The 26,706-nt window shown below is 34.9% G+C and overlaps 3 protein-coding genes across 8 annotated transcripts; 2 read left to right on the top strand and 1 right to left on the bottom strand.

Moving 5' to 3' along the window:
* Positions 1 to 361: 361 nt before the first annotated feature.
* On the top strand, positions 362 to 985 carry LOC147406047 (uncharacterized). The gene has a single exon (XM_086432472.1). The coding sequence runs from the start codon at positions 362 to 364 to the stop codon at positions 983 to 985; it is 624 nt and encodes a 207-aa protein (XP_086288598.1).
* An 11,382-nt stretch (positions 986 to 12,367) lies between these two features.
* LOC147406046 (uncharacterized) lies at positions 12,368 to 18,183 on the top strand. Of its 6 annotated transcripts, XM_086433968.1 has the most exons (11): positions 12,374 to 12,692; positions 12,938 to 13,069; positions 14,785 to 14,938; positions 15,075 to 15,488; positions 15,587 to 15,860; positions 16,050 to 16,211; positions 17,076 to 17,192; positions 17,371 to 17,512; positions 17,568 to 17,641; positions 17,924 to 18,004; positions 18,087 to 18,183. In XM_086433968.1, exons 6-10 carry the CDS (start codon positions 16,187 to 16,189, stop codon positions 18,001 to 18,003), a joined length of 438 nt encoding a protein of 145 aa, XP_086290094.1. In that variant the 5' UTR covers positions 12,374 to 12,692; positions 12,938 to 13,069; positions 14,785 to 14,938; positions 15,075 to 15,488; positions 15,587 to 15,860; positions 16,050 to 16,186; the 3' UTR covers position 18,004; positions 18,087 to 18,183. The 6 variants fall into 6 exon arrangements, 4 of the variants coding, with proteins under 4 accessions (XP_086290090.1, XP_086290092.1, XP_086290094.1 ...); XR_015176267.1 differs by having other exon boundaries at positions 12,376 to 12,692; positions 14,785 to 15,488; positions 17,585 to 17,641; XR_015176266.1 differs by lacking the exon at positions 17,568 to 17,641 and having other exon boundaries at positions 12,376 to 12,692; positions 14,785 to 15,488.
* A 4,152-nt stretch (positions 18,184 to 22,335) lies between these two features.
* On the bottom strand, positions 22,336 to 25,992 carry LOC147406045 (uncharacterized). The gene is made up of 4 exons (XM_086433963.1): positions 25,143 to 25,992; positions 24,567 to 24,638; positions 24,160 to 24,372; positions 22,336 to 22,586 (listed from the first exon to the last, which is right to left on the bottom strand). Exons 1-4 carry the CDS (start codon positions 25,870 to 25,872, stop codon positions 22,336 to 22,338), a joined length of 1,266 nt encoding a protein of 421 aa, XP_086290089.1. The 5' UTR covers positions 25,873 to 25,992.
* Between the last annotated feature and the right edge of the window lie 714 nt (positions 25,993 to 26,706).

The raw sequence follows: 26,706 nt of genomic DNA, 5'->3' as shown, positions 1-26,706 counted from the left end.
AGGAGTCCTATCCAAACGCCTACTTAGGTTCTAAAGATCAAATGCCCATGGCCCATATCATAACTGTTTAGATTTTTGATGTCTGGGGCATTGATTTCATGGGGCCGTTTCCTTCATCTAACGGTTTTCTTTACATTCTTTTGGCTGTTAATTATGTGTCCAAGTGGGTGGAGGCTAAGGCCACCAGAACTAATGATTATAAAGTTGTTGCAGATTTCTTGAGATCTAACATATTTACTAGGTTTGGAGTGCCTCATGCGATTATTAGTGATGGTGGATTACACTTCTGCAACAAAACAATTAAGGCTCTTCTAAAGAAATACAAGGTGAATCAAAGGTGGCAACACCATATCATCCTCAAATGAATGGACAAGCAGAGGTTTCAAATCGTGAGATTAAGGGAATTTTGAAAAAGACTGTGGGTCCTACATGCAAGGATTGGAGTAAAAGACTTGATGATTCACTTTGGGCCTATAGGACAGCATACAAAACGCCAATTGGGATGTCTCCATTCAGACTTGTCTATGGTAAGGCGTGTCATTTACCAGTTGAGCTTGAGCATAGGGCGTGGTGGGCTGTTAAGTCTTTCAACTTAGACATTGATGAGGCCGATTTACATAGAAAACTGCAACTGAATGAACTTGAGGAGATCAGAAATGAGGCATATAATAGCGCGTGGATCTACAAGGAGAAAACTAGAGCTTTTTATGATAAGATGATCCGTGGCAAGGCCTTTGTTGTGGGCCAAAAAGTTCTTCTTTTCCATTCTAGACTTAAACTTTTTCCTGATAAGTTACGTTCTCGATGGGTTGGTCATTTTCTTGTCACTAATGTTTTTCCTCATGGTGCTATGCAGATAAAAGGTGAAAAAACTGGAAATGAATTCAAGGTGAATAGGCATCACTTGAAGCCTTACTATGAGGCTTTTAAGGAGCACACTGTGGAAGAAGTACCCCTCCTAGAGGCTCCACTCACAAAGGACTAAAAACGAGGTACAAAGTCTAGGCTGAAAGACTATAAACATTCAAGCGCTGTTGGGATGTAACCCAATTCAACCAAGGCTATTGAGGATACATCGACACAGATTTGCATTTTCTTTCTCTCCTCTATTTACTTTGGTTGATTTCATTTTTTATTTTATTGTGTGATTTTCGTGAATACCTTGCTCATGTTTATATTTCTACTTACAGGCTTATTCTGATCTACATTGAGGACAATGTAGGATTTAAGTGTGGGGGAGGGATTTACACATTTAATTTTCAAAAAAAAAGAATTAAAAAATTAAAAAAAAATAATTATTTTCTTCTTTGAATTTCTTCCAACTCAATGATGAAATTGATTCTTAAGATAGATGGCTTGTAAATAGACTTGAGCATACTTTTACAGAGAAAACAAGAAATGGAGTTAATTTGCTTATATTGTAGTCATACTTGGAAATTTTGATGCACATTAGCCTTGATTCGAGTAATCTGTTATCTTAAAGTGAAGCATGGAGACATACTGAATGATACTTGCATAATTTCACAATATTTGTGAGCTATTCGAGCCTTATAATTGATTCATTATACATATCAATTTAAACTTCTTTTCTGAGTGCATCTTGTGAATATCATGTTTTCTAGAACTTGCTTTAAACCCGCTTGAGATAATTTTACATGTTCAGATTTGGAGAAGACGGAGGTAAATTAGGATTTTACCACCATGACCAAATAGCCTTTGTGCTGATTGTGATTTGACCCTTAGATAGCCCTTTGAGTCTTCATTAGCCTATTTTCTTCATTAAGCCACATTCACTTACTCTTTTGAACTTAAACACTTTACCTACCCTTTTCCTTGGAACTAGTGAGCTTGGATCTTGTTTATAAGGTGATATCGGGAAGGGTGGAAAAGCATAAGTGCGGGGGAGGATGTCATGTGGTTTTAAGGTGTAAAATTAAAAAAAAAATAATAATAATAATTGTGATAAAAGGAGAAGTAAGGACATGAAAAGAAGTGTTGTGATTTAAAGATTACAAGTTCTGAAGAAATGGGAGCATTACAAATTTCTAAAGCAAAGTGAAAAGAAAAATTGATGAAATCTACCTTAGAATGATCGAAATGTGATACTTAATGATGAAGAAATATTTATTGACATTTCTAATTACTTTCTAGTTCTGAGGAAATTTTTTGATATCCTTTCTCTACCTTCTTATGAACCCTTGACCCTTTAGCCCCATTACAACCTTTTCAAAGACCTCTTAATCCTTTAATGTTCTGTTTTAAATGTGGAGAATGGGTGGACAAGCAAGCCTATGGTTTAAACTGTTTTCACAAGTGTTTGAGTGATTAGTGTAGCTAGCACCATATCAAATTGAGAGAAAACTAGAGTGATACATCGAGAGAAGTAAAGTTTGATACTATTTGTGCATTAACTTGAGGATGCATGTTACACTTAGATTTGGCTAACCACACACACACACTCCAAGTATGAATGCTATATAGTTTTAATAACTCCGTGACTTATTTTTGAAGTAAACTTGTGCTCTTCCTACTTTATTATGCCATACCATCTAAAGGATCTTTGAGATGTAAGTTGGAAGGATTAGAGTCATTTAATTTGTGTTCTGTCATTGTAGTGTTTTTAGTTAGTCTTTGTCGTTTTCATTGAGTTTCTATTAGGTTACATTTTGTTTTGTTTTGCCCGAGGACGAGCAAAAGTTAAGTGCGGGGAATTGGATAAGAATGCAAAATGTCATATTTTTCTCTTTTAATATTTAGTCCTTTATACATATTTAGTGCCTAAATGTACTCATTATTCTTTTATTTTGATTTAGGATGCAAATGGAGGTGTTAAGTGCAAAACGAAATTAATTAGGCGATTTTGGACAGTTTTGACATCGCTTCGTAATCTGGGCATAACTCTCTCATCCGAACTCCGATTGAGATGATTCAAATGCTATGGAACGCTAAGAAAAAGATCTACAACTTTCGTGTTTTGAGTTTTGAAAGATAATGACTGTATCAAGGTCAAAATCGGGTTTGAAGTTGCTACACGTACACTGTTGATACGAATTTGACGCGAATTTGATACAAATTTGACACGGATTTGACGAGGTTTATTTTCGAAAGTCTCCAAATCTAGTGCACGAAAATTCCAACTAAAAACACCACTTTCCTAATTATATTAGGACTTTATTTTATTTTTAATAATTTTTCCTTAATTAGTCAGATTTTGATATTGTTATTGGAGGATAAGATTTATAATATTTTTAGGAGATTTTGTAGGCTTCTAAGAAGGAAAAAAATAACGTGTAGAAGAAAAAAAGAGTTGGAGAGTCTCTCTCTCTCTCTCTCTCTTTCTATTATTTGATTTTAATCTTTTCTTGAGGAAAGAAGGGCTGAAACTTGGGGAACTAACAACCATTAGAAGAAGAATTGCTGAATTTTTGTGGACGAGTTGCCAAAAAGAAAGAGATGTTGCTGAAAATTTTCAGCAACGTTATTGCCAAGAAGTTTACAACGTTGCTGCTTGTATTCGTTTTCAATCATCAACATCATCGCTGTGAGGAACATCATCACCAACACATCTCAAACTTCTTTGGTTATTTTGAAAAGTGTAACCCTTATGACTTTTATTTATTTTTATTACTTCAACCCTGGTTGTTATTGGATTAAAAAACATCTTGTTGGATTCTCAAGTTGAAAATTTAAGAATCCAACATGATGTTCTTTAATCCAATAGCAACCAGGGTTGAAGTAATAAAAATAAATAAAAGTCATAAGGGTTACACTTTTTAACACAACCAAACAAGTTTGCGATGTGTTGGTGGTGATGTTCCTCACGGCGATGATATTGATGATTGAAAATGAATACAAGCAGCAACGTTGTAAACTTCTTGGCAATAACATTGCTGAAAATTTTCAGCAACTTCTCCTTCTTTTTGGCAACTCGTCCACAAAAATTCAGCAACTCTTCTTCTAATGGTCGTTAGTTCCCCAAGTTTCAGCCCTTCTTTCCTCAAGAAAAGATTAAAATCAAATAATAGAGAGAGAGAGAGATACTCTCCAAGTCTCTTCCTTTTTTTTTTTTCTTCTACACGTTATTTTTTTTCCTTCTTAGAAGCCTACAAAATCTCCTAAAAATATTCTAAATCTTATCCTCCAATAACAATATCAAAATCTAATTAATTAAGGAAAAACTATTAAAAATAAAATAAAGTCCTCATATAATTAGGAAAGTGGTGTTTTTAGTTGGAATTTTCGTGCATTAGATTTAGAAACTTTCGAAAATAAATCTTGTCAAATCCGTGTCAAATTTGTTTCAAATTTGCGTCAAATTCGCGTCAACAGTGTATGTGTAGCAATTTTAAACCCTATTTTGACCTTGATACAGTCATTATCTCTCACAACTCAAAACACGAAAGTTTTAGATCTTTTTCTTAGGGTTCTATATCATTTTTAATCATCTTAATCGGAGTTCGAATGAGAGAGTTATGCCCAGATTACGAAGTGATGTCGAAACTGTCCAAAATCGCGTAATTAATTTCGTTTTGCACTTAACACCTCCATTTGCATCCTAAATCAAAATAAAAGAATAATGAGTACATTTAGGCACTAAATATGTATAAAGGACTAAATATTAAAGAAGAAAAATATGACATTTTGCATTCTTATCACTATCCCTGAATCCTTCATAAATATAGCCTCTCAACTCTCAAAGAAAGCCAACCCAGTACCTCTCATCCTAACTGAAACTTTCTCAGGTCTAGATGTCATAAAAAATGGTAAGCGGGAAAGCTACAAAGGAAGCCCACACCTACTTTATATGTGACTTTGTGATCGTCTCAAAATTGTAAATGTTTCTTCAAACCTCGAGTATGGGCCAGAATACTTTTTCAAAAGAAACATGTTAGTGCGTCACAACTCAGTCAAGGCTTGGAGCAAATGGTTAGACTCTCGCCTTACCCGTCATATCGGTTTAAGATGCCCTTGGTCGATGACTGATCTCCCTATTCTAGGAACTAAAGGATCCTACTATGTTCGTCTAATTGGACTAGAAGAAACTTCTTTTTACCATCCTAATTTGATCCCAGAACAGTATGACGTACCTATAGAGTCCTCTTTGCCTCAACCCCCTGAGCCTTTGACTGAAAAGTTAGTGCATCTCATTGAGAAAGTTTGGAACAAGTGGAAATTATCCTAAAGAACCTCTCACAAGGATATGCTCAGCACCTAGTGGCCCAATATCTCCCTATTTTTGAGTCCTTGTTACAAGTCGAAAGATAACTTGAGGATGCATTTGCCTCTGGGGTTTTTTCTAACACCTCAAATAATAAGCCTAAGAAACCCTATGTTCCCAAACCTAGTACCAACCATGTCTAATAGCCAACACGACAGCTACTCCAGCTCAACCCCCAGCCCGGACTAATAACCAAGTTCACCCAAGTCAACCTCGAACTCCGTGCCAATTTATCAATTTAGGGATGACCCTTACTGTAGGTTTGCAAAAACTGTTGAAAAAAAGATTTCTTACCCTGATTCAACCCCGACCTTTACCAAATCTCTTGCCAGCCGGACACAACCCTAACTTATTCTACAAATTTCATCAAAATCCTGGCCACCACACGGATCGATGTATCACCTTATGCCATGCCATTCAAAACCTTATTTACAACAAAAAGATCACAATCCCTAGCCCACCAAATGTCACTACTAATCCACTACCTACCTATCAACCTCCACCAACCTTGACATGGTTTCTCACACCCCATTGCCATTCAATCATGTCTCTCTTATCCATCCAATCCAAGTCAAACCACCTAGTTACCCCATTGTCGGGATAGCTTTTACTGATAAGGTTTTCACTTCGAACTATGAACATTTGACCTAACCTCGGATGATACGTATTGTTTATCCCCATTTCGCTGCAGTAGTCCCGCATTCACTAGTTACCTGTTGGCTCAAATGAACCTGAAAAGCCTTGTATCTTTGACAGATGAAGATCCATACTTGTTGACTGAAGAAGATGAGCCTTTCTCCCTCTCCTGTGATGAAGTTAGACATATGACTCGAGATGGAAGAGTTTTTAAACCACAAGAACTCTGCGTTAATAATCCTGCAGCCTTGGCAAGGAAAGAAGGAGAAGATCCCATCAAAGAAAACATCGAAGAAGATAACTCTATGATCAAGTAGTTGAAGAAATTAGGAGCCAATATCTGTCACTGTACATCATAGTTGACTGTAACGGGATGAGGGTACCTCTAGTTTTGATTCATAACGGGAGTGCACTGAATGTTTGCCCTCTGAAGACGGCTACTTGTCTCAGGTTTAAGGCAGAAGATCTCAAGCTCACTAATCAAGGTGTTAGGGACTATGATAACACTAAGAGGGATGTACTTGGAATTTTGCACCTTCGATTGTCCACAGTTATAACTGAATGTCCTATGAAATTTCAAGGTATTGATATCCAGTCTTCTTTTAATTTACTATTAGGAAGACCATGGTTACACCAGATCAAAGCCATCCCTTCCACGCTACACCAGAAAGTCAAGTTTATCAAGGATGGGCTAATGATTACTCTTCATGGAGATGCTGAAATTATAAGAATTGTAAACCGTACTGAGGTCAAGAATGATTCACTGCTTGAGATTCAGCCAGAACAACAAGGGATAGAACTTAATGGGTTCAAATTCGAGAAGATCTGCTCAGGTCAATGGGATCACTCAGTGAAAGAATATTTTCCCATTAAGAATACCTCTAACTGCTATATGGCTATATGTTCAAAAAAAATGAGATTTTTCCCTGGTATGGGCCTAGGTCGCAAGCAATAAGATATTAAAGAAACACCGGTGATTAGAGAAGTCATTGGCACATTCGGACTAGGATATAAGCCTACTAAGGAAGATTTGGTCCAATACTGGAAAACAAAGCGGGACAAGGTAATTGCAAAAAGGAAAAGGCGCACCACGGATCTTATAAAAATGAAGTCCTATCGTAAGACTCTTAATGGCTATTTCATGAAAGAAGAAAAATTAGTTTTTGATTTTCAAGTTTAGGGATTGAAAAATTACTGTTTTACCCTCAAAAAAGACTTGCGTTGGGATGTTATTTTTTTGACGTTTTGGAATGTTTTGGAATCAATTTTTCATAAAGGATTCAATGTGAGTATTTGGTTGTGTTACTTATGGGTTTTTGGAGTAAAATGATCGTGGACCCTATGAGGGGCATTTTGGTAATTTTATCAAATTTTGTGAAAATTAACAAAATAATTTATTTGGTTTTAGTTTATTATTTTATGTGTTTGAAAGGGTTTTCCTAAGTATAATGTAAACTTTAGGGATGTTCTGGTGGAAGAGATATTTTGATAATTTGATTAATTTTTGATGATTTTTCTCATAAAGCTTCTTTTTATCTCAAAATGATGATTTTTTTATTTTGGGTCAAATTTTCCTAGCGTAGTGTGGCTTCTAAAGTTTATTTGCATGAAATATATCTCATCCAAGCTTGAAAAACACATCTAATAACAAAAATAACTTTTGAATATTCATCCATCATTGAGAATCGTCACAGTTGAGTTGACAAATTGGTTAATCAGGTGAATGCAAAAATCAGGTGTCTACAGGTAAGTTTGAAATAGAACTGACGGGTTTGGACTGTAATTAGAGTATTCTTGTGGACCATGGTGTTGTATGGGAAGTGATGGGATGGGGGTGTTTTGTAGACTATTGGATGATTTTGGGAACTTCTTGTAGTAGTTTTGGGGAGGATTGTTGGTGTGATTTGGATAAGGTTTGAGGGATGGTTAAGCAGGAAGATTGAGTGGGATTGATGAGTAATTTTGGGGATTTGAGTCAAAGTAGGTGTAGGTACTCATTTGAATTGGGTTTATGATGCATCTGAGTTGGCTTTGATGTTCAAACATGTTTGAATGGCTAATGAATAATGGATATGGACTCGATGGATTGAATTTGGGTCATGAAAGGTGACGATTTTGGTGAAGCTTGGATTTTGTCTTGATGGGTCTAGAATGCTTGATCTAGGACACATTTCTCCTTTAAGATTTTTATCATTTGATTTTTCCATGTCCATCTTGTTTAAAGCATATTCATGTTCCCTTCTCTCTTTTATTTTTTTGTGTATTTTTGTATATGCCTCCTTTTTCCTTCATATTTGCATTATGATCGTTCGGTGGGTTTGATCGAATTGTTGGGAACTTTTAGGTTTGGTTTATGCGAGAGAATTTAGGATGAAATCATGAAGATTTGAATAGGCAGATCATTATATATTGGTCAAGGGGATGTATGAGACAAAAATGATTTGAGATAAGTTGAACGGGGTTTCGATTTAATAGGTGTAGGTTGGGATGGATGGGGTTTAGTATTGGATTTAGGGTGGCTTATGCTAGGTCAGGTCTTGGACTGAGTTAAATGGGTTTGGATTGGTGGAAAACGGGTTTGGGATTGTAACTCATAGGTTTAGGTAGATGGATTGACGTAGGTTTGGCTGATGACTAGATGGGACGAGTAGTTGGGTAGGTTTAGGTAGGGTAGGGTAGAAGGGTTTTGCTGTCTACTTTGGTAAAATAGGTCAAACTGGTTTGATTCGGGATGGATTCTTCATTTTCTTGTAATGAATCCATCAATTGAAAATAAGAAAATATGAATTCTAGGAATTTAAATTTGCAAGAAAATTAAAACAAAGTGAAGAACATCTACAATAAGAATTTAAACAACAAAAAACAATCACTCTAATGCTCTCATAGAGCTTATTGAGGGCTTATAGGAGGAAATTACCTCTAGGAGATTTTGCTCTCTACCTCCAAACCTCAAGCTAAAGCAAACTAAGATCTATATTACTAAAAACAAAGAAAGCTTAAAAGTAAACTTGCTTCAATGTAAAGAAGGGAGTAGATAAAAGAGGGAGGTTTAGAGGGGGATTACATAGAAAAACTAGAAAATTACAACTACACCCCCACCTTGGTCTATTCTTCTTCTTATTTTTGGTTAGAGTTCTTGGGTGTTTGAGAAAAGATTTGGACAGTGTTTTAGTAGGCTAGAGAGTTTTGAGGTGAGACTTAGACAAAATTTTAGATCACTTAATCTCCTTCTCCTTTTGCCTTAGATAGGGGTCTTATTTATAGGGTTTTGGGAGACCATTGGGGATAAACTTGTCTTAAATCGTAGAATTCCCAATATTTTCAATAAAACCTCTATGAAAAATCCAATTGGCCTTGAGGGTCTTTTACTCACCTATAGGTCTCACCAATCATAATGGTCAAGATAATAGGATTGTAAAAGGCAAAAACTCCTAAAAGATTTTATAAAAGGATTAAAATGATCCTAAGTCATTGGCTTTGACTCAAATCCTAGAAAAATAGGCTAAATGGCATGTAAATAAGTGATAGGATTTTGGACATTGATGTCATTTGGCCTAGCTAGCTCTCTAACAACCTAGGGCTAATCTAGGTTTTCCTCTCAAGTTCTAGATGATTCTATAGGTTGGGCAAAGTTTTTAAAACCTCTTGAACTTGGTCTAATTACATTGACTCTTCTAAGATTGAAGATAAGATTGGGGGCATAAGAGTAAATTATCTAACTTTAGTTCTAACAAGAAGGGCTTAGGGTTATAATTACACTAATGTGGGGATCAATTTGATCAAGGATTTGGGTTAAAAGAATAGAAAAATCACAAGAATACCAAAGTGGTGGGATTATTATGGAATTAAAGGAATGGTAAAAGTGTAAAAGTGAGGGATTTCTTGAGGGAAAATTCATTAAGGAGGGTGTTTAAAGAATAATTATCCCTAACAAAATTTAATCACACACATAGACTTGTAATAGAATTGGCCTTGGGTGAACCAAGGCCTGAACAAACATAAGCATGACTGTGGTCACCCTTGGACTAGGTAAAAAAATATGCTTAGCGAAGGTTGAGGTACGATCAGGCTAAAGTATAGCTTGGCCATGGATGAGGTATGGCCAGGCTTAAAATTAGAATTTGAAAATGGCCTTTGAACCTTGTGGATGTTTGAAAATTGGGTTTTTAAACCCTCTTGAAATACACCTTGGGTCAAGCCCCTTCTCAAAAGGTTTTTGGTGCTCTCAGACTTGGTCTAGGCAAAAATGAGGTGTTTACAAACACATTATGTAAGAATGACTTACATCAATAATCCAAACATTCCAAACACATTAAACAAGTCATAGCAATGAGTTGTTTAATAAATTAGTAACATATTGTGCAATAAGTATTACTCAACTCAATCTTTCAAATCCATTTTGAACATTTAAAAAATAAATAAATATTGGGTAGCATAAATCCCCTCAAAGATTGTGAAAATATTTTTCCAAAGAAAAATATAAGATGTTACTCAATCCAATCCATCATCGGGGTGTTACATAATTCAATTAAAGATTGGAAATCAAAACAAAATATATTACCCTCAACGATGTAAAATAATTCATCACTAGGGTGTTACTCAATCCTCAAGCCAAATTTTCTAACAAAATAAAATTATTTGCAGATCAAATATTAAACAAAGAAAGTCATTGAACTATTCAATCAATAAAATGCAATCGTAATTCATAATATGAATCATAAACACAAATGCACAATGTCTTCTCAGACAGAATGGCACAACATCCTATGGATACAAAGAAGTAAAAATATCTACGCACATGTTCAAATTAAAAGAAAAACAAAAAAGAATAGAATTGACTTATGCACATGTTCATATTAAAACAGAACAAAAGCTTAGTCGAATTTTTTTTCAATTTTTTGAAAAGAAATAATAAAATAGAAAGCACCATTAAAATAAATTGAAGGTGGAGTGGCAATCGATCATGTGGTGGCAAGGGATGGTGTTATTCTATGTGGGCAGCATTTGATGTGTTAGCAGCACGAGCTGACTGGGAACGTCTTGTGACGGTAGCTGTTGTGTGTTGTAGCGGCAAAGCAGAATGAGGCACATGTGCTTCTGTGGGCAATATGAAATAGTGGCAGATGGCTGAATTTGCTGCTATATTAGCAACATGAGGTGGCGATGAAGATATTTGATGGCATGTATCAATAAGTGGCAAGAAGAGAAGTGAGGTGGCAATGACTATTTAGGCTTGATACATTGGTAGCAAGTGACAAAGAAATAGAGCTGTAACTCTCCAATGCTTACACGTCGTCCTGGATTGCATGCAAAAGAGAGTGGAACATGATGTGGCAGATGGCAAAGAAGTGGAGTAAACACAAGTTAGAAAAGAATTGGAAAAGAAACAAGTTGGAGGTGGCATGGTTGCTGTTAAGCTTCCATCAAGAAGTAGGCTTGCAGTAGGCAGCCAAATGGGAGATGAGAAGATGGCGAATGGATGGCAGACGTGTGTGGCTAGAGGTGGAAAAAAGATGTAAAACTGACATGTTTTGTTATGAGCAACTTAAAGTGGGCGTCAATTTATGTGCAATTAGATGAAGAGAAAGCGATGTGGGGAAGCTATTGAATAGCGATATGGGTGTGAAAGGAATGATAGCGATAAGGAGTTGGACAGAGCTGCAACTCAAGAATGATGGTGATAGTAAGATGAAACAGGAGGGTGAGCTATCGGGAAGAAGAGCGAGATGAAATATAAGGGAGGACACTCAGCATAGAAACATAGATAACACATGATTAAGACCCGCGATCAGAGCTACAAGATTGATGGGGATAGCAATATAGATTAAATCATGATAGCTTTATTTGGTAGGGAAACTGTTAAAGTTATGTAAGGAAAGAGATGGATAACGAAATAGGAGGAAGAGGTAAGAGCAGTTGCTGCTACGTCAACAGCCACATGGAAACATGGCACGAGAGTAACCATGCATAGGGTTGTGATCATTGGTGAAAAAGAAAATGAAAAAGGATTGATAGCAATAAGGGTGAGAGGTGATAGCTATATGACGGTGACATGGGATATGGCTTCTTTGCGAGAAATTTTAAAGCAGTGGGGGTGGGGCAACACATAACGAGATGAGGGACAAATGGGCTTTGCTCTCACATACGAAAATGTCATGGCTTATGTGTTGTGTTCTCATGAGCTTAGGGGTGAAACCAGCAAAATAATGCGAGGAAAGCATTTATCAACAGATGGCAGCAAGAATAACATGGAGAGGAAAACGATTTGGTTGGTGTGTCTTACTGCTCTAGGAGGGATTGGATAGCTATATGAAGAGTGAGGAAATAGCGGTTTGGATGATAGTGAGATGAGTGTGGGAGAATAATATAACGATATGAGGATGGAGTAGGATAGCGATTTTGAAGAGGTCATGTGGATAGTTATTTTTCTGGGTAGAATAGCGATATGGGGTACAACAAGATAGCGATTTGGGATGGGTTCTTAACAGTGGGGTGAAAAATAACAAGATGACACTACGTCATATTGCGTTTTTGGCGACACTACTATTGCGCTAAAAACGACTGTTACAGGCTGTCGGTAATGGCGACAGTGTTTGGCTGTCGTTTCCTCGTCGTTTTTATGGAATCACTGACGATAATAAGTAAAAGTTGGTGTGCCAGTAGCCACTCTAAAACTACCCCTTTCTTCCCAGAGAGAAAAACGAATTTCTCTCTCTCTCTCTCTTTCCGATCTGGTTTGATTCTCGAATTCTTTGTGTTCATCTCTCCTTAAATAAACAAACTCGCGCTCTCTCTCGACTCGATCTGTTCAAGTTGGATCCATAGCGCTGTTAATCAGGTTGGTTTGTTTTTTTCCCTCTCTTGAATTTTTCTAGGGTTTGAGCTCTCGATCTCACTCAATGATTTTGATTTTTTTATTTGCTATTTCTTTAGATCGAACTCTCGATCTCTCTCTCTCTCTATAATCTTCATCGACTTTGGTTCTAAGTTTTCGATCTGATATCAAAACTTTAATCAGGTTCGATAGTATAGTTTTGGTTTTATTTTTTGGTTTGATTTAAAGGTTGATGGATCTGTATGCAGATATTGGATACAAATCCCCAACTTTTTTTCCATCTGCAGCAGCAAAGGTTGATAGAATTGATTTGTAATGGAAAAGTAGAAGAAGCTTTGGAGTTTCCTCGGGAGGAGCTCGCACCAAGGGATGAAGAAAATGTAACTCTTGTCCCCTAATTTCCTTATTGTGCCTTTTTTCGGTTGCTACTTTGTAATTTGAAAAACAACACCTCACAGGTTTGGATTCAACAATTATATCCTTTTTTGGTTTTCTAGTTTAATTAGTTTATGGTGTATATTAATGTTTTCCTTTGTTTTCATATATTTCTTTCCTTATTTTTATTAGAAACACTTATGAGTTAAATATACCTAAATATTATGCTACAATAACATTATTTGCTATGGCTATGAGTCTGATTGCTGTTCAGTTTTATGATTAGTGGTAGTCGTAATCCTTGTATCTATATTATTATTAGTATTCTGTTGGGTTGGCAAAAATTATGAACAGTAACCTGCCTTGTAGGTATGTGCAAAGATTTGATCCTGGGTTTGGGTTCAGGACCATACACCATGCAGCCCTTGTATTCCCCTGCGTTGAATTATAATCATAAGTGGTTTTCCTTATTGGATAAAATATATCATTAGTGGTTTTCCTTCTTATTCAATTTTGTAACTTGTTTGTCAAATCTGGCTACTAATTGGATGTTATTTGGAGTTAACGCAGAATATTGTGCTTTTATTTAGTCTCTAGTTGTTAATATTGATGATTTTTTTAGTTATGTTTCAGTGATTTTTGAGGTGTTGTTGATGGATTCAGTTTGTTGATAATTATCACAAATTTATGGATTTTAGGTGGTTTAGAACAGCTGTTAATGATTTTAGTAGGATTTTGGATACGAGATAGCTGAGAATTCCCACATTCTAAAACAAATAAAAGGAAATGGCAATTCAAATAGCTGAACAAGAAGGGACCAACACAGGGAAAACTAGAATAATCACCACAGAAATGGCAAAGGATTCTTTTACTTGAAAATCATTTCATTTTTGTGATTCTGCATTTTTTTATGGATGAGACTGTGGTTGATGTTCTGCTTTCTTCAAAATAAGTTTATTCAAGTATAATAATTTTGTTTCACTCCTATAACATTATCATCTTCATTAGATCTATCTACGCCTTAGATTCTAGTATCACTGGCATGATGGATGAGTGAAATTTGAATATCTCTGCAACATTTGCTACTTTGATTATCTCGCTTCCACAGAAACAATTTTTGATAGATTATAGAATTATAAATATTGGAGATGTTTAGGTGGGTAGGGATGTGTGCATATGTGTGGTGCAAGGTATGTGTATGTTTGTCATGTCCGAATCGACCAAACCGAAACACACCAAATAATTGTTGAATCCAAACCTGTGGTAACGACATTATTCGTGTTAATTAGACCTTTGTAATTATCATCTTCGGCATTGGGTCTTTTAAGATTTTGATGACATAGTAGAATTGATCTTATTTATTTTTGTTTTCTTTGTTTTTAAAATTTTTCTTGACATGGTTGTACCTGATGAGATTCACTGTTTTTGGTTTTAGTTTTGTGAAAGAGTGGGATTATGTAATATTATTGGATATATATGTGTGCTGGCTGGTCACTCAAAGCAGGGAGAAGGCCTTTTTTCACGGCATGTGTCTTGGACAGTCGTTTTTGGTGCATTATGACGTAGTGCAACCTGTTACTTGATCATTTGTAATGACCTTAAAGAGATATGAACTTAATTTTTCACACCATTAATACCTAGTTGTTGTTATGTATTTGTTGGGTTTGTAACTTTGTTTCGTCATTGTCTTATTGATTTTAATTTTCTTCATTCCATACAGATTCTATGAGAACACTTCATAGAATTGACTAGCCAATGTCAGCTTCAAACAAATGAATGCCACCAGGCTTGGATGTCTCTGAGAACTGCAAATGAACAGCTAGACAAGGTTAGGATGGAACTCGACGATAAGATTTTCAAAGCTGACTCCTTAGGTAAGTGAGATCAAATTGGATTCACTAATTATCACACTGTTTTTTAAGGATGGAAGATCAAGGTAACAAGAAGAAATTCGTTTTGTTATTGAATTAGAACTAAGTTTTCAGTTGCACTAATTAGATCTTTTTGCAGACTATGAAAAGAGAGCAATCCCAGCTTTCCCATGAAGCGCATGAGTGTGCTGATTCAATTCCCGAATTGAATAAAATGGTCTTTGCAGTTCAAGCCTTGGATATGTTTTGAGTCCAAATTTTTTTGCAAATTGTTGATGTAATTTATGTATTCATGGCTCTTGATGTAATCAATTTATAGTTGCACAATTCAAGGATCTAAAAATGAAGTACAGCGAAGAGCAAGCCAAGAGAAAGAAGTTGCATAACCAAATTCAGGAAGCCAAAGGCACGTTTTATTTTAGGATTTTGATTGTGTGTCATTAATATACTCAGCATTCTAATCAAGTGACTTAAGATCTTGGGGTATTTACCGGTGGCTCCACAAAGAAGAGCTTCAAATTTGATCGCGTTTTTACCCCAAAAGATGATCAAGGTATGTGTATATTATACTCAATTTCCGTGCCTAACATAACATACTAGGAATATTTGCAAATATTGATATTGACTTGAAGTTTTTTTTGTTATTAACAGTTGATGTGTTTGTGGATGCTTCACCAATGGTGGTTTCAGTCTTGGATGGATACAATGTTTGTATATTTGCATATGGGCAAACAGGGACCGGAAAGATTTTCACAATGGAGGGTACCGTGAATAACCGAGGAGTCAATTATAGGACTTTAGAGGAGTTATTTAAAATTTCCAAGGAAAGGAGTGAAACTTTCACATATAGCATATCTGTTAGTGTGCTCGAAGTCTACAACGAGCAGATCAGGGACTTGCTTGCTACTTCACCATCAACGAAGAAGTAAAATTGATTATCATTTGTTCCAGAAAATGACTCAGGAAAACTCAGCAGAGTTCGTACATCTTTTAAGCCTAAGGGGGAGTCCCTGAACGTGACCCATTAGGCCTAAAAAATGTCTTATTTTTTGGGGAGTAATGAATCAACAACTTTTCTAATTATATGGAAATTTGGGTTTGGATTGTACTGTAGGTTGGAGATAAGGCAAGCTTCTGAAGGGGTTCATCATGTTCCCGGAATCGTGGAAGCTGAAGTTGAGAACATAAAGGAGGTCTGGAATGTACTGCAGGCTGGAAGCAATGCCAGGGCTGTTGGTTCTAACAATGTGAATGAGCACAGTAGTCGATCTCACTGGTTAGTGGCAACGAGGCTTTTATTCCCATTTATGTTCTTAATCATGAAAAATGTGTTTATATTTATAGTTTATTCTTTTTCCACTTTTATTTAGCATGCTTTGTATAATGGTAAGAACAAAAAACCTGATAAATGGGGAGTGCACCAAGAGCAAGCTTTAGTCGTTTTTGTCAACTAATCTGTTTAAACTAACATCTGCCAACCATTTACATCAACACCTACCAAGTCTAGACAACACCGTTGTTTGATATGTCTTGTGGTACACTTTTTGTGCAACGAAAAAGGTTTGTTTCCTATGTCATGGTTGGCATGCCTTTCTTTGTAAATGAATATAAATGGTATATATTATCAAAAGGAGGGTGGAGGAGGTTTAGGAGATGTACCTCCGACAAGGAGAAGGAAATTGAAGAACAAGCAAACAATGGAAGATGTGTTGGCACCAAACTGCTTGGTGGTTCAACAGTCTATCCCAAAACCGATTTCGTACTACCATCCCACTTGGCTCGAGCTAAGAGTGCTTTTGCCAGACCCTTTTAGAGTATAGACTTGTTGCGAGATTGGTGAAATTTGGTCTCTATTTCGTGTAGACTGATTGGGGTGTTTAGATAGGTTTTTTGAGATGGTGGATGTGAAGAAGATTTTTCTATTGGAGAAAATCACTAGTAATTAGATATAATATAAGAGGATAGTGAGTCATCGTTGGAACAGAAGATGAAAATAGAGTTGCAAATTTTTTTTAAGCCAATAGTGAAATAGCTAGTTGAAGGAAAAGGAACAGTTAAAAATAAAAATTCCCTTCTCAAATGGCCAATACCCATAGGCCAAAAGAATAACAAGATAGCATTCTTGTATATGTTATTGCAGGTACCTGTAGCAAATGGCAGTGGATCATACTCATTTTCTATGGATGTTCCAAGAAATACGAGGTTCTTGTTTTCCAACAAAGCGATCACACCAGCAAAGGCCATTGCCAAATCAATTGTAAGGAAGATGTTTCTCTTGTCTCTTGTCATGTATTTTTTTTTTCTTTCCCTCTTTTCATTTTTTGAGGATCAGTGTATGTTCTTAGGCATTGGGTAGTTTTTTTTATGGCCATTCAAGTTTTGATGGTTCATCAGTTGTTCATGATACTCTACCATATAATTGGAAACTATTGCAGGTGTTTCTGTTAAAGCCAGGGAGTTTGGCACAAGAATATTTCGAGAAATTGGTCAACCTCTTAGAGCAGTTTGGTTTCTGACATTTACTTTGAGTTTGCTTGGGCTTACTCCACTTGCTGAAAGAGTTAGCTTTCTCACTGAGTAAGTCTTCATTTTTGTTTTTATTTTTCATTCCGGAATCACTTCTGAATTGCAGTAGCTTTGTGTTCTTAGATATGAGTAATAATAGCTTCGGGAGATATACAGGAAATCTTCGGACAATTCACGCAGGTTAAATTTCTTGTGTTGCATGGAAATTCATTTCTTGATATCAGATAGATTTTTATTACATCTTTCAGATCTTTTCTTAATTATATACATTCTGTTTACGTTTTTTTTTTCTTTCTCTTGATCTATTTCTTTGTTTGCTCGTGTTTCTTGATTTGTTTCTCTATTTTCTTGTGCGTGTTTAGAGAACTCTTTATAAATTCAAGATACATGCAATGATAGATCTTTATCAATATCAGTCGATGAGATCTAATTTTGGTTTCTTTATTTGTTCTTGTCTTTCAGAATCCTTCTATCGTTTTAGGATTAGTTCACACGTCAGCGGTTTTTGCATTACAGAGTTTGAATCATCGCTATTGATTTGAGGTTTGTTTGTTTTTTTATATGGATTTTTGTTTAATTTTCTGTTACTTTTGCAGACAACTTACGTATTATATTGGTCCAACAGGTATTTTCTAGAAGAAAAGGTTAGACGGTTGCCGGCATGCTTGCCACACAATATCAGTTGCAGGAGCATAGAAGATAAATGATGATGAAAAAAGACTCATTGTTTTTTTTATAGAGCTTTGCATGTCAAGTTCAATTTACGTTTAAGATTGATGGAATAGGAATTTGATTTGAAAGAGTGGTGATACAAGTTTACCTCTAATGGATTTTATATCTGTCTAATATTTCAGAATTATTCTTCGGGATTTTTAGTTAGATTTATGAAAGTTGAAGACGAGGGGCATTTGGGTCTTTTCATATTGTTAGTTGGGTCTAAGTCATCAATGTCAAAATATAGGGGTATCCCCAATATTCAGTAACATGTGAAGGGGGGCAGGTGTAAAATGTATTTTTTTTAAAAAAGAAAATACCCTATAGCGACGGTCGGCGACCGTCGCTATATCCTTATTTTACTGTCGTTTTTTCCGACTGTCTTGGACAGTCGTTTTTAAAAAACCACTCCTTTTAAAACGACTCTTTTTGCGACTGTAAGGGCAGTCGTTTTTGGCGCATTATGACGTAGTGTGAACTGGTTTGGAAATCGTATGTTGTTGTTGTTGAGCTAAATAGGGAATGCAATTAACATCATGTGCTAAAAATCGCAATTCAGACTGAAAGCTCGCGGATTCTGAGTTTGAACTCAAAGAAGAGTCAAAACATGAGGAAATTAAAGAAAACAAAACAAAACTGGATCTGGGTCAGAGAAGAAAATGAAAACAGATTCAAACAATCTAAAAGAACATAGCAAGTGTTTCATTTAAATATAAAAGAAAAGGAGATCAAAAACTAGATCGAAAATCACGTATAAGAATACGGAAAGAACAAAGCAAGAAACCTATGTTGAATCTGATCAGTTCTGAATCGAATCATTGAAAGTAGATGAAATTAGATAGGAACAAAGATAAAAATAAAATCGATCACAGCCAAATAAATTATTTCCATTAAATTATGCTTATTTCTACAACTTCTCCTCTATTTATGGACAAAGAATTATAGAAATTATTACTAACTTCTTCATTTATAAATTTCAATTATTACATAACACTCTCTCTCTATGTATTTCTTCTTTACAATAATTACACATTATCTCATTTCTTCTTTATAATTATTACAAAATAACTCCGGTTTACTTGTAATTACAATTATTCCCAAAAGAATATCCCAAAATACAAGAAAAATTATAAAATTACCCCTTCATTAACAAATATCCCCAACAAATCAATTTACAAAAATTTAAAACCAACCCAATTATTTACCAAAAATACATGCAAAGTTTATCCTATAATTTAGATTTGGATACATTGGGAGAACAATGATGAGTTCTTGGTTGGTCTCTTCCCTTCCTCAAGGAAAAAGATCTATGATCCAACCTCACAATACGGCAAGGTGATCAGCTCCGATCAATCATACATTTTGAATCTGATTTTGATAGTCTCGGTGGATTACAAATTAAAGAAGAAATTAAATAGAAAAAGATAACAAGAAAGAATAGAAATTGAAAGAAGAATAAGAAATTGGAGAATAATTGACATTAAATTTAGAATTTCATTAAGAAAACAAGGAAGTTAATAGATTTTCGGAGCTCTATTAATAGAGGTTCTCCAGTTCATCTTCATTTTCTTTTATTCTCCAGATCCACTTTCACTCTCCTGTTTCTCATTATCTTGAAATCTCTCTCTTTGTGTCTAAGTTCTTTCTACAAATAAATTATGTCTATTTCTAAGACTTCTTTATTTATAGATAGAGAACATTGAAAATTATTACTAACTCTTTCAGTTACAATTTTCAATTATTACAGAACACTCCCCCTTTATTTGTTCTTTACAATTATTACATATTATCTCACTTCCTCTTTACAATTATTACAAAATAACTCCTCTTCACTTGTAATTACAACTATTCTCAAAAGAATACCTCAAAATACAAGAAAAATTATAAAACTCCCCTTTCATTTACGAATATCCCCAACAAATCAATTCACAAAAATGTAGAACTTACTCAATTACATACCAAAAATACATGCCAATTTCACCTTATAAAAATAAAGTCCCCTCGGTGTTAGGCTGCAAGAGTGAAGTTCAATGGTTGACACCGAAGCGATCATTATCATAGAATCATATTCTTTGACAAAAATCTAGCTTTAGCTAGCATCCTTGGGTTAGATCAAACTTCTTCGTGTCTTCTCAAACAGACTAACAAATGACGTTGAGTGTCATTTTGACCCTATAACAGTAGACCAACTGAGTCATCTAAACATTGTTTAACAATATACTCTTCATTGGAATTGTCAATCACTACCTCTGAATCAAGTAATATAACTCCATGTTCTTTGATTGCTTCCGCATCACTTATAATGAACTTCCTTATAGTGTGATTGTTATTTCACCGCATATTTTGGTTGTCATTAGATTTCAGATTTTGACACATCTTGAGGAGAGAATTTGAACTTCATTTGTGTTATTTTCTTCTCTGATTAGACCACATGGAGTGCTGATTTTCTAATTCAACCTGGCAGAATAACTCAAAAAAGTCATTGACGTGGCATGTGCAAGAACCATAGATTTTTCCCCTTGAGATACACAACTACACATGTTTTATGGGGATGTGCAGTTGTGTATCCTGAGGGAAAATTTTAATGTTCTTGCACGTGCCACGTCAGTGAGTGTTTTAAGTTATTCTGTGAGAGTTGAGTTAGAAAATCATTACACAGCCACATATGCTAGGCAAGCCTTCCAATCCATTTGAGCTAATTGAGAAATACCTAACCCTATTAAGCCAAAAAGTCCGTCCCATTAAGACCATTTTCCTCAAACATGCATGATTGCATTATTAGTGGACCAAATGCCTAATTAGTTACTATCTTCGCTAGTGTGAAAAAAATAGTCATCATTGCTTTTGGATTTATAAAACCCAAAGCATCATTTGTTAAAAGTAGGGGTGCACATTGGATTGGGTAAATCCGAGAACCGAACCAATTCAAACCCTTTTGGATTGGATTGGTTCGGATTGAGCATGGTTTGGTTCGAGTGCGGATTGTATATAAAAAAATCCGATTGATTTGTTTCGGTTCTGGATTAGGGGTATAATAGAACCGAACCAATCCGAAAACCGAACTAATCCGAAGTATCTATTATAATATATATATTTAAAAATAAAACTCTTTCTTAGTTTCGTTCTTCTATTATCTATTTCTCTCTCTCAACTGTGTTAGTATGTTACGAAGAGGTAACTCATCAAAGTCTTCAACTTCATCTCCTCCATTTTTTTCTAACAAAAACTCAAAAAAAATGTATACACATCTCTCTCTCAACTCTTAAATGGATCAACTCATTTATGGAAAAAAAAAATTTCAAAGAGTTTGATTTTTTATTTTTTTACGAGAACCTTTATGCCATGTTTGTTAGATGAAATATACTATATGAACCTAGACTTGGATTTGTTAATCTACCATTTATGGATTAGTTTCCTCACTAATCCATCAAAAATACCAATTTTAAAATTATAATTTTTTTATATTCTCATTGAGCTTCCTCTAATTTTTAATTTATACAGATTTCAATCAAAATTTAATCATAAAAGCATTTTCATTTTAAAATAGGCATTATTTATGATATGATCCAAAGGATTCCTTTTTTGAAATAAAAAATACTAGTTTTTCTATTTTGAAAGTATGAGAATGGAGAACCGATCCGAACTAAGGCTGGTTTGGATTGGTTCGGTTCCAAATTTGTAGAACCGATCATATTTGGTTCGACTCCAATTTTACCAAAATCCGAACTAGGTGCACCCCTATTTAAAAGAGTCTCAAAATCAATTTATTTGAGTTGTTGAAGCCATTGGATCAAGTTCATTTTTGCCCATAGAAGCCCAATAATCATGTTAGGACTTCATTGAGGTCATTGCCAATAATTGAGTTCACGATAGACTGTCGGCCGTCAGAATTGAACTTGATTTATTAATTTTAGATCATTTGGTTATTTTCCTACTTACATATTAAAATCCATCAGATTTCAATTTATCTTAAACTGATAAGGGCCCAATGAAGGCCCATTGAATTGATGAGTAATGTTACTCATTTTCTACACATATTCATCATCATTTGTCTCAAACAACAATTAGGAAAAATTCTCCATCTCCATAAAGTAATTAAAATATCACTTTAAAAAAAAAAAAATGCAATATTGATGAAATATTATTACTAATTTAGTCTTTCATGGTGGAAATATAAAATAGAGATACAAATTATGGAGGACAGAGAAGGCTAGCTTCATCTTCCTAAACACCAAGGGGGATTCAATATTCAAGGAAATAATAAAAGACAAGAAAAACCACAAATACATCTTGACCGTCCAAATAAAACAACACGTCCTCATCACATCATAGTTTGGTTGATTGGCGGCATCATTGAAAATTGTTGTTGCTGCTGCATGTTCTGATTTTTTTTTGGCATTTCCTTGCCATCCTACAAAAGTTATTTAAAAGGGTTATTAAACATTACTACAGCTTCTTCTTTTTAAAGAAAAGAAAAACCATGTTAACAGAATGTATCCAGATTCTATGCAGTTGATTTTAGCAATCCCACACTAACTACTGCTAATTAGGATCTCTTTTGGCATTTCATTTGGACTTTGGAGGGATTTTTTGTTCATAGAAAAATCAATCTGGTATTTCACAGAATTTGAAATTTGATATAATCTACGATAACCGACCAATTCCATAAAACCTAAGTATGGTAATTTTTTTTAAATGGAGAAGCCCTCAAGACACGTGAATTCATGCAATTGGTTGATCCAGAATTGTTTGAAATCCTGGTTCTCTCTTATGTGAACAAAAAAAAATTTAATTCATTTGAAATAACCAAGTTTCATTTATGAGCTCTTCAAAATCACCAGGTGGCAAACTTTTGTTGACCCAATGATACCATAAATATTTTGGGACAATGATGGCAAAGACCTCTTTTTTGAAAACATGTACTAAAAAGTCCTGTAAAAAAATATACTCTTTAGAATTTATTTTATCAAATAGTAGATTAAAAATGTTTTTCGAAGTGAAAATGTTGTAATTACCCTTTCAACGATTTTTGCGATTTAAGGAAACATGTTTATTTGAGAATATTGAGGTACTCCTATGTTCTAAAATTAGTGACATCCCCCTTGATAATGATCATCACTTATAGATCAATGAAAAAAAGATCATACTGGAAAAAAAGGAAATCTTTGTTTTCTCTTCCCAAAACTAGTGATCTTTATAAATCACATGGATAATGATGATGACAATGATCATGGAGATGGAGATGAGTATGATCATCATCATCTTCAAATTGATTTGGTCTACTTATATTAGATCTATTAAAATGTATAAATATTTAAAACATAATTTTAAAACTTGACTTGAATATTCACCAATTGATTCAACTCAAAAATTAGTAAGTCGAGTCAAATAAAATTATATTGAATTTATGAACAACTTTTAAAAAATAAAAGTATATATTTTTTGCATAAATATTAATAACCAAATAAATAAATCAAGTTTTTTATTTGACTCCGTGTATTTTTTAGATCAAACACTTTGTAAAATAATTAAAAGGGTATTAAAGTATTTTTCTTGAAAAAATATTCAAAAAATCCTTAATACATAAATATTTTATTAAGTGGACTTAAATGGTCCAATTATTTACTATGGGACTATTTGGTACATATTTGGTCAGCACCAAAAATCAGATCGATTGGTGATGTTTACAAAAGTCTATTATTTATTTATTTATTTTAATTAAACAACAAACCAATTATAAGAGACAAGCCTTGCCCTAAATCTATGTTAGGCAATTTAAGGATAATTTTGTAACTTAAAATGATTATTTAATATGAATTTGAATCAATATTACTGACACTTTTATCATTAACTCATTAATTATCATAGTAAAATTATAAATTCCAAGAAACGTTAAATATAATTAATTATATATAACACATAACCCATTGGGGTTTCGAGTCAACTCAGCCGAGTTTCCAAGTTGTATATTTCGGATGGCTTACCTATTGAAGGGTCCAGACCTCTGTTTCGGAGCTCTCTGTATTCTTGGCAAAGAGCACACCATTCACAGAAGAAGTGAGTCACCCAATCCGGTGCTGGAGATTCTATCAAATTATATGTGTTCCTCAGCTTTGTACGATAAGTGCACGATAACAAGCAAGGTACACCGATCAGGAATGCAATCGTACCATAGATCAGCCCACTGGTCGCACATGCTGCACCAAATAACAAACACCTAGCATAAGAACAAAAACATTCTCCTACATCTTTTCTTTTAGAACAAGTCGATTATATATAGCGAGAGATCATCAAGATCAAGAAAGAAGGATCAATGATGATGATCTTGAGATCCAAAAGGTGGACCCATTTTATTTTTTTAATATGTTGAAGAAAAGAAGAAGAAATTTACTTGTGTGGCCATTGTCGACAATTTCTGCAACCTGTCCGAATGTCAAGCATGGGAAGAAAGCCGTAAAGAGAGCTGCAGCAATGTAACAATGATTCAGAAATGGACTCCCTCAGATTTTAGTGAAGATAAACAAATCGGGTATGTCTTTATAAAGACAAATCAGTCTCGTCCATAAACTAGACTAGACGTGAAGCCAAGATTTCAAACCAATCTTTAGACCAGCTCATAATATAATGATAGGGGAAAAACACAGGAAATAAGGAATTGCTCAAGTATAAAAGCTAAAAATCACCAATCAAGTGGATTTTTGGAGTGTATATAAGCTGAACTTAAAATTCATTTATGTTCAATGAACCAACTTGTTATTTTAAATATCCAAGATGGCATCATCAATTTCATCATTTAAGGGAAAAATTGTTAAAAATCAAAATCAAAATGTTAAGGAGGTTTTTTTTTTTTTTTTTTTTCCTTAAATGACAGGAGGCATATATTAAATGAAACATATATATGAGGAGAAAGATAAGTCACAAATCCTAAAACTTTAAAAAAAATTAATAAAGGAAAAAAGAGCTGCACCATTAGTTGGATCATCCATGCAATCAAACAGCCCGGTAGTCCAACCTCCTAATGTACCAGCATTACTAACATAACTCGGAACCGGTGCAGCTGTTGGGTATTGCTGCGGAATTGGAAACCCTGGTGCTGCTGAACCATTTACCTGACCAGGTGATTTGTAAGGGGAGCCTGGCTGAAGATGATAAGCACTTTGTGGTGGATAATTAGTTGGTTGAACCTGCACTGGCTGAGTAGGATACATTTGTGGACTTGCCTGTGGGGGATAATTCGTGGGTCTAACATGCACTGCCTGATTAGGATACGTTTGTGGACTTGCTTGTGGTGGATAATTCGTTGGCTGAACTTGCACTGGTTGAGTAGGTTGGTGATTATAACCTGCTGCTTGAGGAGGAGGGAAAGATTGTGGAGGGTAGTTTCTTGGTGGATATGGTGCCGGCTGAGCTGGGTACGATGGGTTCGGTTGTGGGTTTTGTGGAGGGTACGGTGCAGGTTGAGATGGTGGTGGTGGTGTTTGTGGTGGTTGGAATTGTTGTTGGTTTGTTGGTTCATTTTGTTGAGGGTAGTTCTCTTGGGGATTGTCACGGTTGAATTGATCATGAGAATCATAGGCAGTTGAGTAGTCCTCTTCTTGGTCTCCAGTTGTGTGGCTTTGGGGTTGGTCATATTGATATTGTTCGGTTTGTGAATCAGGAATGTGAGAAGAGGGAGAGTCTTCTTGGAGACGTCCCATAATTAGTTAGTGAATTTCGGTATATGGGTTTCAAAGATAGAGATATTCTTCAAGTTAGAAAGAGCTTAGTTTATATAAAATATATGTGTGTGTGTGTGTGTTTGAGAGAGAGACAGGTAGGCAAAGAGAAAATGGAAGAGCATTAACAGTTGACTTTGAGAACAACTTCAAATTATTTGATTATATATATATATGTTTGGATCTTTCTATCATAGATAATTTGAATTATTTGACATATATAATTCTTCAATTAAACGTCTAAATTGGATGGATGAGAATAATGAGATAGAAAGACTAGGGTTTGCCAACCCACTTTGGCTTGAAAGGAAAACGTATTAATTAACGAATTTTTAAAAATGAATCCTCCTACCATCTTCCTCGCAACATTTTGTTTCCCATTAGTGGCCTCCTTGAACTTTGACCACGATCATTTCTTTGAAAGAGTCCTGATACTGTACAATAAGGAGTTGGGTAAGCTACTTCACTCCTTGTCATTGATTTCATATGCCATCTGGACACTCTATCTAGCTGTTAAGTCATGGATGTAGGGCTCATCAGTTTTCTAGACCTAAATACCCAATAAGTGGTCTGATTGGTGATTTACAATATCGATTTAACTGTTTATTATTGTTATTAAGCGTACCTAAGTACTTAAAGGCATATATAATGAAAATATAATTAAATCAAATATTCATGGATCAATGGACCCAAGAAGAGTACTGATGCATTATATGTAAAAGGAGTGGGAGTAAAACAGCTAGCCAACTAGCAGACATACAGGATCCGGAATTCTGCTGAGTCAAGTTGCTTCAAATATTCATAATATATCAGTAT

Source organism: Akebia trifoliata, chromosome 3 (assembly GCF_017979445.1).
Source record: "Akebia trifoliata isolate Shusen 1 chromosome 3, ASM1797944v1, whole genome shotgun sequence".
Taxonomy (NCBI): domain Eukaryota; kingdom Viridiplantae; phylum Streptophyta; class Magnoliopsida; order Ranunculales; family Lardizabalaceae; genus Akebia; species Akebia trifoliata.
The sequence above is the reverse complement of the archived record's forward strand: the minus strand, read 5'-3'. Positions and strand labels throughout refer to the sequence as shown.